This window comes from Scyliorhinus canicula, chromosome 23, assembly GCF_902713615.1.
Source record: "Scyliorhinus canicula chromosome 23, sScyCan1.1, whole genome shotgun sequence".
Lineage (NCBI taxonomy): Eukaryota > Metazoa > Chordata > Chondrichthyes > Carcharhiniformes > Scyliorhinidae > Scyliorhinus > Scyliorhinus canicula.
In genome coordinates this window covers 4,279,611-4,293,511 of record NC_052168.1, presented here as the reverse complement: position 1 = coordinate 4,293,511, position 13,901 = coordinate 4,279,611, and the positions used below count along the sequence as shown (strand labels likewise).

General features: G+C 52.1%; 1 protein-coding gene and 1 long non-coding RNA gene across 2 annotated transcripts in view; one reads left to right on the top strand and one right to left on the bottom strand.

The window, feature by feature from the left end:
* Positions 1 to 13,901, top strand: part of LOC119956552 — a 47,546-nt gene that overhangs the window by 20,642 nt on the left and 13,003 nt on the right. The window contains exon 2 of the long non-coding RNA XR_005458648.1: positions 81 to 138. This is a non-coding gene — a long non-coding RNA (uncharacterized LOC119956552). The remainder of the gene's footprint in view (positions 1 to 80; positions 139 to 13,901) is intronic.
* zgc:92360 (uncharacterized protein LOC436988 homolog) overlaps positions 1 to 13,901 on the bottom strand; it is a 52,930-nt gene that overhangs the window by 30,413 nt on the left and 8,616 nt on the right. Inside the window, exons 2-4 of the mRNA XM_038783850.1 lie at positions 7,534 to 7,664; positions 2,834 to 2,925; positions 1,391 to 1,473 (exon numbers count right to left, since the gene is read on the bottom strand). Coding sequence (XP_038639778.1) covers positions 1,391 to 1,473; positions 2,834 to 2,925; positions 7,534 to 7,664 — 306 coding nt within the window. The remainder of the gene's footprint in view (positions 1 to 1,390; positions 1,474 to 2,833; positions 2,926 to 7,533; positions 7,665 to 13,901) is intronic.

Genomic DNA, 13,901 nt, shown 5'->3' with positions numbered 1-13,901 from the left:
TTTTCTTTCCTAGATGGTTTGAATTAAAATGCAGGGATTCTTTTGTATGGTTTGACCAAACTGTACTGTCTCCCCCTGAGATCAGCGTTGAGCAAAAGGATAGACAGCTTTGGAGATGGTGCCAGAAAACCTTACAAGGTAAGATAGCAGAACAGCGAGGTTCAACTTATTGGGAAAGGATGAGCTACTGGGTCTTTTAGCTCTGGATAAAAGAAGGCTGAGGGGGGGTCTAACAGAGGTGTTGAAAATTATGGAACATAGAACATTACAGCGCAGTACAGGCCCTTCGGCCCTCGATGTTGCGCCGTCCTGTGAAACCCTTCTAAAGTCCCTCTACACTATTCCCTTATTGTCCATATGTCTATCCAATGACCATTTGAATGCCCTTAGTGTTGGCGAGTCCACTCCTGTTGCAGGCAGGGTATTCCACGCCCTTACTGCTCTCTGAGTAAAGAATCTACCTCTGACATCTGTCCTATATCTATCTCCCCTCAATTTAAAGCTATGTCCCCTCGTGCTGGACATCACCATCCGAGGAAAAAGGCTCTCGCTGTCCACCCTATCTAATCCTCTGATCATCTTGTATGCCTCAATTAAGTCACCTCTTAACCTGCTCTCTAACGAAAACAGCCTCAAGTCCCTCAGTCTTTCCTCGTAAGATCTTCCCTCCATACCAGGCAACATCCTGGTAAATCTCCTCTGCACCCTTTCCAATGCTTCCACATACAGGTTTTGATGGAGTAAACACGGAGCGAACGGGCAGGATCTCCCAGTCACGGAACCCGGAATTCCCACCCGAGGTCAACGGACCTTCTGCTTCTCCGTCAGATTCTCCGTCCCACCCATGCCGATTCCCGTGGCGGGGGGGGGGGGGGAGGTTAGGCCACCTTTCCACTTGTGCGGGAAGGGCAAGGGTCGAAGCCTTCAAAACAAAATAGCCACCGGGAAATCCAATCAGAATTCAGGAGATCCAGGCAAAAGAGGTGGGGGTGTGGGACGAGAGTGAGCAGCTCCTGCAGAGGGCTGGCATGGACCAGAACGGGCTGAATGGCCTGACTCTGCACTGGAACCATCCGATGATTCTTCACCCAGAGGGGGCTGAGAACGAGGGACTCACACCCGCACGGAGTGGTTGAGGTGACGAGGGGAATGGATAAACATGAGGGAGGGAGGAGTAGAGTGTGACGTGCAGAATTGGGTGAGCAAGGTGCGAGGGGAGTCCGGTGGAACATTGGGTCGAAAGGCCTCTTTCTCTGCGGTAAAGTCAATGTGATTTGATGTAATGTTATTCTCTAGCAAGTCTCCAGCAGCGGGCGCTACAGAAACAGAACAGGGAATGAATCAACGAGGGAGAAGAACATTGAGAAATGAGCCAAGCGGTCCCACTTACCCGCAGCGTACGCCAGTGCTTTATTTGCTTCAGAGAAGTCCTTCCGCTCATACTTCGCTCGAATCCATTGCTCTCGCAGGATCCTGTGAACCCAAGGGAGACTTAGGTCAGCAATTCTCGCAGTAACTCAGTGTGACCCAGTGTGCGCCACAGGCAGCCCAGTGTGTGATGCAGGTAGCCCAGTGTGTGATGCAGGTAGCCCAGTGTGTGACAGGGGTAGCCCAGTGTGTGACACGGGTAGCCCAGTGTGTGATATGGGGAGCCAAGTGTGTGACGCAGGTAGCCCAGTATGTGACAGGGATAGTCCATTTTCTGACACAGGTAGCCCAGTGTGTGATATGGGTAGCCCAGTGAGTGAAATGGGTAGCCCAGTGTATGACACAGGTAGCCCAGTGTATGACGCAGGTAGCCCAGTGTGTGACGCAGGTAGCCCAGTGTGTGACGCAGGTAGCCCAGTGTGTGATGTAGGTAGCCCTGTGTGTGACACAGGTAGCCCAGTGTGTGATGCAGGTAGCCCAGTGTGTGATGTAGGTAGCCCAGTGTGTGACACAGGTAGCCCAGTGTGTGATATGGGTAGCCTAGTGTGTGACACAGGTAGCCCAGTATGTGACACAGGTAGCCCAGTGTTTGACACAGGTAGCCCAGTGTGTGACGCAGGTAGCCCAGTGTTTGACGCAGGTAGCCCAGTGTGTGATGTAGGTAGCCCAGTGTGTGACATGGGTAGCCTAGTGTGTGACACAGGTAGCCCAGTGTGTGACACAGGTAGCCCAGTGTGTGATGCAGATAGCCCAGTGTGTGATGTAGGTAGCCCAGTGTGTGACACAGGTAGCCCCGTGTGTGACACAGGTAGCCCAGTGTTTGCCACAGGTAGCCCAGTGTGTGACGCAGGTAGCCCAGTGTTTGACACAGGTAGCCCAGTGTGTGACGCAGGTAGCCCAGTGTGTGACACAGGTAGCCCAGTATGTGACGCAGGTAGCCCAGTGTTTGACGCAGGTAGCCCAGTGTGTGACACAGGTAGCCCAGTGTGTGACGCAGGTAGCCCAGTGTGTGATGTAGGTACCCCAGTGTGTGACGCAGGTAGCCCAGTGTGTGACGTAGGTAGCCCAGCATGTGACACAGGTAGCCCAGTGTGTGACACAGATAGACCAGTGTGTGACACAGGTAGCCCAGTGTGTGACGTAGGTAGCCCAGTGTGTGACACAGGTAGCCCAGTGTGTGACATCGGTAGCCCAGTGTGTGACGCAGTAGCCCAGTATGCGGTGCGACAGATACCTTGCATTACACAGCTAAACCGAAAATAGTGAAAAAGTTTAGCACTGCCGACAAATATCTAGATAAACTGGATGGCACCTCAGGTATTTTCTCAATGAGCCGACTGCACTATTCCTAACTCCATTGGAAAGACAGGACAGAAGCTGTGTTGAGTGTGTGTATTGTACTCACTGACAGTCCATGTACGTTGGTATGTAATAGTACGCTGGAACATAGGCTTCATATTTCTCCTTGGCCGCTTCATTTCCATGTTGGGCCATATACTGGAAGAGAGAGAGAGTTATTTAAACCTCAAGACCGGGCAGAGGATACATGTGCACACTCAAACTCCTTTATCATTGTGTTCTGCTGCCAGATATCTGCCAGTGTTAACCATTGGCCGGGTATGAGGGGCACAGGGGACGGCCTGGGGGGGGTCAAAGCTCCACACGGGGACCTTCAAACCCCGTGCCCCATTCCCACTCTCTCTGCTACCCGTAGGTCAACTCTCCATGTTCCAGGGTTTCAGATGAAGAATGGTCCTTGGCTGAGATACTGGAGGGGAGGTGATAGTTGGGGAAGTGCGACTTGCGTTCAAGTCTCTTCATGGCCTCGCCCCTCTTGATCTGTCAATTCTTCCAGGCCTACAAATCCTTCTTCCCCCAATCCTGTCGTTCTGCTCACCCTACCTCTTCCCTCCATCAATGGCGGCATACCTTCAGCTCTGAAATTTCCTCCCTAAACCTCTCTGCCTTTAAGAGCCTCCTTAAAACTTACCCCCCCCCCCCCCCCCCCCCCCCCCCCCCCCCGACCAAGCTCCAAGTCTGTCTTCCTGGTTTTGTGGTTCATTAACCTCATTGCGTTCCGTGAAAGCAACTTTGGACATTTTATCGCATGTTCAAGGTGATGTTCAAATGCATTTGAAGGCGAGGGTGTGGGGAGAATCGGATAGCTCTGTGTTACCAGCCTTTTGAAATCACAAATCACATTTTATCCAGAAACCCTCAGTCACAGGGTTTTAACAGGGAAAACTCTTCCGTGAACTCTCACATTTCCCATCCCAGACATTCGCTGTCTGACAAGGTAACCGGTTCAAAATGTTATCTGCTTGCAGTAGCTGGCCCCTTTAAGGGGCCATCTTTTGAAAGGTCACGTGACCCCACTCCTCCAGTCAGCAGCTAGCGTGCGCGATGGGCAGCACGGTAGCACAGCGGTTAGCGCAGAGGCCTCACAGCTCCAGGGTCCCGGGTTCGATTCCCGGCCTGGGTCACTGTCTGTGCGGAGTCTGCACGTACTCCCCGTGTCTGCGAAGTGTACGAGAGTTGCAGAGATACCTGTATTCGGTGGAGTGGATCCCATCGACTCCTCTGCTGAGGTTTGGGTGCGGTATGTTGAGCAATTAGGATTTTTCTTCAGAGCAAACAGAGTTGAGGAGGAGGGAAAGAAGAAGGCGATATTGTTATGAGCGTGCGGGGCCTAAACCTACGATCTAATCCATAGCCTTACATCCATAAACGCGCCCTATGCAAGCTCATTTATAGATATTGTGACTTTGGTACTACCACACAAAACGTTAGCAATGGAGAGCATTGCGAAGGGCGCCCTGGGACCTCAGACGCGCAGGATGGTGCAATCCACCTGTTAGCACGGGAAGCTGCAGACAGCAGTGGCACCAAAAGCAAAGAGACCAGTTTCAACTGGGAAAAAAAATACAGAAGCTGGTCGAGTTACAGCAGGCAGCCTGGTGGCGCAGTGGTTAACATTGCTGCCTCACGGCGCCGAGGTCCCAATTTCGATCCCGATTGCGTGGGTCTAACCCCCACAAACCAAAGATGTGCAGGGTGGGTGGCTTGGCCACGCTAAATCGGATTTGTTTATTGTCACGCGTACCGAGGTACAGTGAAAAGTACTTTTCTGCGAGCAGCTCAACAGATCATTAAGTACATGAAAAGAAAAGGAAATAAAAGAAAAATACATAATAGGGCAACACAAGGTTTGTGTACCTCTTCGTGTACAGGACCACCTTGGTTTAGGGGCTGGTTTAGTTCACTGGGCTAAATCGCTGGCTTTTAAAGCAGACCAAGCAGGCCAGCAGCACGGTTCAATTCCCGTACCAGCCTCCCCGAACAGGCGCTGGAATGTGGCGACTAGGGGCTTTTCACAGTAACTTCATTGAAGCCTACTCATGACAATAAGCGATTTTCATTTTAATTTTCATTCCTCTTCACATACAGGACCGCCCCGCACTTGACCTCACGTTTACCTCCAGCATTGATGGGTCGATATTTAAGGACCAGGCGAAGCTTGGTATTCCCAAATTTAACGGGGAAGGTAGAGGCAAGACAGTGCAACTGTAGCCGATGCAGGCTGTAGCTGTTTCAGACAGTAGCTGATACAGGCTGTAGCTGTTTCAGACTGTAGCCGATACAGACTGTAGCTGTTTCAGACAGTAGCTGATACAGACTGTAGCTGTTTCAGACTGTAGCCGATACAGACTGTAGCTGTTTCAGACTGTAGCTGCTACAGGCTGTAGCTGTTTCAGACTGTAGCCGATGCAGGCTGTAGCTGTTTCAGACAGTAGCCGATACAGGCTGTAGCTGTGTCAGACTGTAGCCGATACAGGCTGTAGCTGTGTCAGACTGTAGCCGATGCAGGCTGTAGCTGTTTCAGACTGTAGCCGATGCAGGCTGTAGCTGTTTCAGACTGTAGCCGATACAGGCTGTAGCTGTGTCAGACTGTAGCCTATACAGCCTGCAGCTGTTTCAGACAGTAGCCGATACAGGCTGTAGCTGTTTCAGACTGTAGCCGCTACAGGCTGTAGCTGTTTCAGACTGTAGCCGATGCAGGCTGTAGCTGTGTCAGACTGTAGCCGATGCAGGCTGTAGCTGTTTCAGACTGTAGCTGATACAGGCTGTAGCTGTTTCAGACTGTAGCTGATACAGGCTGTAGCTGTGTCAGACTGTAGTCGATGCAGGCTGTAGCTGTTTCAGACTGTAGCCGATGCAGGCTGTAGCTGTGTCAGACTGTAGCCGATGCAGGCTGTAGCTGTTTCAGACTGTAGCCGATACAGGCTGTAGCTGTTTCAGACAGTAGCCGATACAGGCTGTAGCTGTTTCAGACTAGCTGATACAGGCTGTAGCTGTTTCAGACTGTAGCCGATACAGGCTGTAGCTGTTTCAGTCTGTAGCCGATGCAGGCTGTAGCTGTTTCAGACTGTAGCCGATGCAGGCTGTAGCTGTTTCAGACTGTAGCCGATACAGGCTGTAGCTGTTTCAGACAGTAGCCGATACAGGCTGTAGCTGTTTCAGACTGTAGCTGATACAGACTGTAGCTGTTTCAGGCGGAGGGGTGCCTTAGACTGTGAGCTGCTTGATTCACCCAGTTGTCTGCTGAGCAAAAGTATGTCAAACAGGAGACAGACGGTAACATGTCCCCAGTCTGCCTGGCTCCCTGTCCAGTCAACCTGTGGTTACACCTGCTCTGCCCATGGCTGCCGGATATTCTGACTAACCATCCACAAGATAGGGGGGCTCTCGCTGCACATCAATTCATCTCTTCCTGTTAAAATCTATTCCCCCCCCATCCATGCTCCCCCCCCAGGTTGGCTGAACTCTGCCAGGAGTGAAATCAGCCTCTGAGAGTGAGAAGCTGCCAACTCGGCCTCCCAATGTCAAATCGTGTCCATGGTGCGGTTTCCACTCCAGACCCCGGCCTCTCACTCTGACCCACATTGATTCCCTCTTTTTGGAGCTGCACGTCCAATTTTTGTCCCAGTGAAACACGGTGGGCCATTTCAAGGTGCTACCTAAATACAAGATGGTGTTGTGATAGACAATAGGTTAGAGAGGGAGAGAGAGAGAGAGGGCGGGGGGGGGGGGGGGGGGATGAGTGATAATCGTTGGTGTGAACACAGAAACATAGACAGAAACTGGGAGAGAAAGTGAGATGTATGGACACAGGGCGAGAGAAGGAATAGATAAAGAAAGAAACACTGAAAAATAAAGAATGGTTCTGTTGATAAGTGAGAGCGAGACTGACAGTGACAGAGAGAGTCAGTAACAGAGATGGAGACAGTTAAAGAGAGAGAGAGAAATGGTTGTCGAGAGAAAGCGAGAGAGAGACAGTTACAGAGAGAGAAAGACAGATACAGAGAGAGAGAAATGGTTACAGAGAGAAAGAGAGAGAGAAGGAGACAGTTACAGAGAGAGAGATGGTTACAGAGAGAAAGAGAGAGAGAAGGAGACAGTTACAGAGAGAGATGGTTACACAGAGAGAGAAATGGTTGCAGAGAGAAAGAGAGAGTGAGACAGTTACAGAGAGAGAGAGAGATGGATACAGAGAGAGAGATGGTTACAGAGAGAAAGAGAGAGAAAGAGACACAGTTACAGAGAGAGAGAGACAGTTACAGAGAGAGAGAGAGATAAATGGTTACAGAGAAAGAGAGAGAGAGAGAGGGAGACAGTTACAGAGAGAGGGAGCCAGTTACAGAGAGAGAGAGAAAGAGAGAGAAAGAGACACAGTTACAGAGAGAGAGAGAGAGACAGTTACAGAGAGAGAAAGAGAGAGAAAGAGACACAGTTACAGAGAGAGAGACACAGTTACAGAGAGAGAGACACAGTTACAGAGAGAGATGGTTACAGAGAGAGAGAGACAGTTACAGAGAGAGATGGTTACAGAGAGAGAGAGAGAGTTACAGAGAGACACAGTTACAGAGAGAGAGCGACAGTTACAGAGAGAGATGGTTACAGAGAGAGAGAGACGGATACAGAGAGAGATGGTTACAGAGAGAGAGAGACGGATACAGAGAGAGATGGTTACAGAGAGAGAGAGACGGATACAGAGAGAGATGGTTACAGAGAGAGAGAGATGGATACAGAACTTTCGGCTTTTACCTGAATTTGCGAATCTTCCCAAGGGTCCAGCAGGAGAGATTTGATTTTGCTCACGTCGGGGATGTTCCGATGGATCCCCGAGCATTTTAGGCAAATGAAGATTCCGAGTGTGGTCGAAGCCCATTCAGGTTCTGAGAGAAAGAATCCAAAATTAGCACACAGCAGAAATGTAATGATTCTACAAGTGGTGCAAGAGACTCCATCGCGAATGGGGGACAGTAAGTTACAGTAACTATCTGTGGGGAGGGGGAGACTGAGAGAATCTCGGTGCAAATGTCCCACAAGAGATCAGTGCAACTAGCCACAGCCCACTGCCCAGGGGGCACCAAGTCACAAACCAAACTAATTACAGTCTGTACAAATTGACAGAGGGAATATGGAGCAGTAGGAAACGCTATTCTGGACTACAAGCTGAGGTCAATTGTACAGTGCAGAGGGAGCTTTACTCTCTATCTCACTCCATGCTGTACCTGTCCTGGGAGTGTTTGATGGGGACAGTGTAGAGGGAGCTTTACTCTGTATCTAACCCCGTGCTGTACCTGTCCTGGGAGTGTTTGATAGGGACAGTGTAGAGGGAGCTTTACTCTGTATCTAACCCTGTGCTGTACCTGTCCCGGCAGTGTTTGATGGGGACAGTGTAGAGGGTGCTTTACTCTGTATCGAACCCGGTGCTGTACCTGTCCTGGGAGTGTTTGATGGGGACAGTGTAGAGGGAGCTTTACTCTATATCTAACCCTGTGCTGTACCTGTCCTGGGAATGTTTGATGGGGACAGTGTAGATGGAGCTTTACTCTGTATCTAACCCCGTGCTGTACCTGTCCAGGGAGTGTTTGATGGGGACAGTGTAGATGGAGCTTTACTCTATATCTAACCCTGTGCTGTACCTGTCCCGGCAGTGTTTGATGGGGACAGTGTAGAGGGTGCTTTACTCTGCATCGAACCCCGTGCTGTACCTGTCCTGGGAGTGTTTGATGGGGACAGTGTAGAGGGAGCTTTACTCTATATCTAACCCTGTGCTGTACCTGTCCTGGGAGTGTTTGATGGGGACAGTGTAGAGGGAACTTTACTCTGTATCTAACCCCGTGCTGTACCTGTCCTGGGAGTGTTTGATGGGGACAGTGTAGAGGGAGCTTTACTCTGTATCTAACCCCGTGCTGTACCTGTCCTGGGAGTGTTTGATGGGGACAGTGCAGAGGGAGCTTTACTCTGTATCTAACCCCGTGCTGTACCTGTCCTGGGAGTGTTTGATGCTGTCTGGGGGGGGGGGTTTGAAAACAGGCTTCAAATGTCCCAATTTTACTCCCTGTCTCTTTCTGGAGCAGCATAATGCGTTGTTTTTTAAAAAAAAACTTGCACACCTCACACAACATGCCCAACCCATTAATGGCAAAGCCACTCCAGCAACAGAACGCAACATGGAGCAACGGTGGAGAGAGGCAGGGAGGGGAGACGGGCCCATCCCCCCCCCCCCCCCCCCCCCTCCCCCCACCCTGCGGGAGACAGTTCACCAGCAGCTTCTTCATAGATGATTCAACATGAACAGTTGTGAGTGCAGACACGTGGGCCCTACCTTACCTCACCTGATTGCCAAGGGTGCCGCCCTGGCGTGTCGCAGCAAGTGACTGAGCCTGGGTCCAGACAAGCCCAATCTGCCTCGCTGCAGGAATGATAAGAATGACTCACACCCTCGCAAGGTAACCACTCTCTTGAAGCAGCAGCTTAAGCGGATGATGTATCCCTGGCCCTGAGTCAGAGGCCTGGAAACAGAACCTTTAAGTTGTGGAGAGAGATCAGTTTCCCAACAATGCGACAGTGAGTACACTGACTTCATTAGCTGTGAAGTGCTGGAGGCCGCGCTAAAGCTGAAAATCTATTTGTCTTTCACAGTGTCATTGATAGGCGCTGTCAGAATCACACTACTTCATTCAATGGATAGTGGAAATCCTCAGAACTCTTTTTCTTACGGTGGCACAGTGGTTAGCACTGCTGCCTCACAGCGCCAGGGTCCCGGGTTCGGTTCCCGGCTGGGTCACTGTCCGTGCGGAGTCTGCACGTCCTCCCCGTGTGTGTGTGGGTTTCCTCCGGGTGCTCCGGTTTCCTCCCACAGTCCAAAGACGTGCAGGTTAGGTGGACTGGCCATGATAAATTGCCCCTTAATGTCCAAAAAGGTTACGGGGATAGGGTGGAGGCGTGGGCTTAAGTAGAAGTGATCTTTCCAAGGGCCGGTGCAGACTCAATGGGTCGAATGGCCTCCTTCTGCACTGCAAATTCTATGATTCCCCCCCCCCCCCCCCCCCCCCCCGCCCGTCCCACTCCTCCAAACCACCTTTTGAATTCAGGGGTCAATCGAAAAAATGTCAAACGGAAGTTCATTAAAAGTTATGGAAACTGAGATGATTGGGGTTCAGATGCAGATAAGCTGTGACCTTTCTGATGGCGGAGCGGGCTAGGGTGGGGGGTGGGAGTGGGGGCTGCGTACAGCCCCCTCCAGTTCCCACGTAGTTCAGGCATAGCTCTTTCTGTTGTACTGTTGGCATGGGTCCACCAACTGGTGTCTGTTCCCGGGTGTCTCTACATGTATCCACTCAGTCAGGGTGGAGCTCACTCCTCCCAGGCAGTTATTAGATTTGGAATTCTGACAACAATTGTACGTTATCTTCGCCTCGCCCAAGGTTTTTTTTACACTCCTACATTAAGGCAAAGGGCTGATTGGATAGCAATCAAGAGGCAGTTTTAACTGACCCCCCCCGTTGCAGCTCGGAGCAGCGAATGATGCCATTGTGAGAAGAACATTGACCCAGGACACCGACGCTCTGCTCGATCTTCGGAAGAGAGGCGATTCTATTAATCAACCCTTTGCCTTAACGTATGAGTGTTAAAAGCGTTGGGGCGAGGCTTGGTTAACGTGCAACTGTTGACAAAATTGCAAATATAATGGGCGGGATTCTCCCTCTCTGAGACTAAGTGTTGACGCCAACGCAGAATCCGTGGACTTTCATGACAGGAAAACCGGCGTCGAACCTGGATCGATTCCGTTACCGTTGAGGGGCGAATACCGGCATCGCATGGAACACAATCCATCCAATGGGAAACGGTGCTGGATTTGCCGGGTCCGTGATTGACACTCGGGAGGCTGACAACCTGCAGCTGCACATACACATTACACTCCCCACACACACTCATCCCAGCCACACACACACATTACACTCCCCACACACACTCATCCCAGCCCCACACACACATTACACTCCCCACACACACTCATCCCAGCCGCACACATACATTACACTCCCCACACACACTCATCCCAGCCCCACACACACATTACACTCCCCACACACACTCATCCCAGCCGCACACACACATTACACTCCCCACACACACTCATCCCAGCCCCACACACACATTACACTCCCCACACACACTCATCCCAGCCCCACACACACACATTACACTCCCCACACACACTCATCCCAGCCCCACACACACATTACACTCCCCACACACACTCATCCCAGCCACGCACACATTACACTCCCCACACACACTCATCCCAGCCGCACACACACATTACACTCCCCACACACACTCATCCCAGCCGCACACACACATTACACTCCCCGCACACACTCATCCCAGCCTCACACACACATTACACTCCCCACACACACTCATCCCAGCCGCACACACACATTACACTCCCCACACACACTCATCCCAGCCGCACACACACATTACACTCCCCACACACACTCATCCCAGCCGCACACACACATTACACTCCCCACACACACTCCCCACACACACTCCCCACACACACTCATCCCAGCCACACACACATTACACTCCCCACACACACTCCCCACACACACTCATCCCAGCCACACACACATTACACTCCCCACACACACTCATCCCAGCCACGCACACATTACACTCCCCACACACACTCATCCCAGCCCCACACACACATTACACTCCCCACACACACTCATCCCAGCCACGCACACATTACACTCCCCACACACACTCATCCCAGCCGCACACACACATTACACTCCCCACACACACTCATCCCAGCCGCACACACACATTACACTCCCCGCACACACTCATCCCAGCCTCACACACACATTACACTCCCCACACACACTCATCCCAGCCGCACACACACATTACACTCCCCACACACACTCATCCCAGCCGCACACACACATTACACTCCCCACACACACTCATCCCAGCCGCACACACACATTACACTCCCCACACACACTCCCCACACACACTCCCCACACACACTCATCCCAGCCACACACACATTACACTCCCCACACACACTCCCCACACACACTCATCCCAGCCACACACACATTACACTCCCCACACACACTCCCCACACACACTCATCCCAGCCACACACACATTACACTCCCCACACACACTCATCCCAGCCACACACACACATTACACTCCCCACACACACTCATCCCAGCCCCACACACACATTACACTCCCCACACACACTCATCCCAGCCGCACACACACATTACACTCCCCACACACACTCATCCCAGCCGCACACACACATTACACTCCCCACACACACTCATCCCAGCCTCACACACACATTACACTCCCCACACACACTCATCCCAGCCCCGCACACACACATTACACTCCCCACACACACTCATCCCAGCCGCACACACACATTACACTCCCCACACACACTCATCCCAGCCGCACACATTACACTCCCCACACACACTCATCCCAGCCTCACACACATTACACTCCCCACACACACTCATCCCAGCCACACACACATTACACTCCCCACACACACTCATCCCAGCCACGCACACATTACACTCCCCACACACACTCATCCCAGCCCCACACACACATTACACTCCCCACACACACTCATCCCAGCCACGCACACATTACACTCCCCACACACACTCATCCCAGCCGCACACACACATTACACTCCCCACACACACTCATCCCAGCCGCACACACACATTACACTCCCCGCACACACTCATCCCAGCCTCACACACACATTACACTCCCCACACACACTCATCCCAGCCGCACACACACATTACACTCCCCACACACACTCATCCCAGCCGCACACACACATTACACTCCCCACACACACTCATCCCAGCCGCACACACACATTACACTCCCCACACACACTCCCCACACACACTCCCCACACACACTCATCCCAGCCACACACACATTACACTCCCCACACACACTCCCCACACACACTCATCCCAGCCACACACACATTACACTCCCCACACACACTCCCCACACACACTCATCCCAGCCACACACACATTACACTCCCCACACACACTCATCCCAGCCGCACACACACATTACACTCCCCACACACACTCATCCCAGCCGCACACACACATTACACTCCCCACACACACTCATCCCAGCCGCACACACACATTACACTCCCCACACACACTCATCCCAGCCGCACACACACATTACACTCCCCACACACACTCATCCCAGCCGCACACACACATTACACTCCCCACACACACTCATCCCAGCCGCACACACACATTACACTCCCCACACACACTCATCCCAGCCGCACACACATTACACTCCCCACACACACTCATCCCAGCCGCACACACACATTACACTCCCCACACACACTCATCCCAGCCGCACACACACATTACACTCCCCACACACACTCATCCCAGCCGCACACACACATTACACTCCCCACACACACTCCCCACACACACATTACACTCCCCGCACACACTCATCCCAGCCCCGCACACACATTACACTCCCCACACACACTCATCCCAGCCGCACACACACATTACACTCCCCACACACACTCCCCCACACACACATTACACTCCCCACACACACTCATCCCAGCCCCACACACACATTACACTCCCCACACACACTCATCCCAGCCGCACACACACATTACACTCCCCACACACACTCATCCCAGCCACACACACACATTACACTCCCCACACACACTCATCCCAGCCGCACACACACATTACACTCCCCACACACACTCATCCCAGCCTCACACACACATTACACTCCCCACACACACTCATCCCAGCCCCACACACATTACACTCCCCACACACACTCATCCCAGCCGCACGCACACATTACACTCCCCACACACACTCATCCCAGCCGCACACACACATTACACTCCCCACACACACTCATCCCAGCCCCACCCACACATTACACTCCCCACACACACTCATCCCAGCCGCACACGCACATTACACTCCCCACACACACTCATCCCAGCCGCACACACA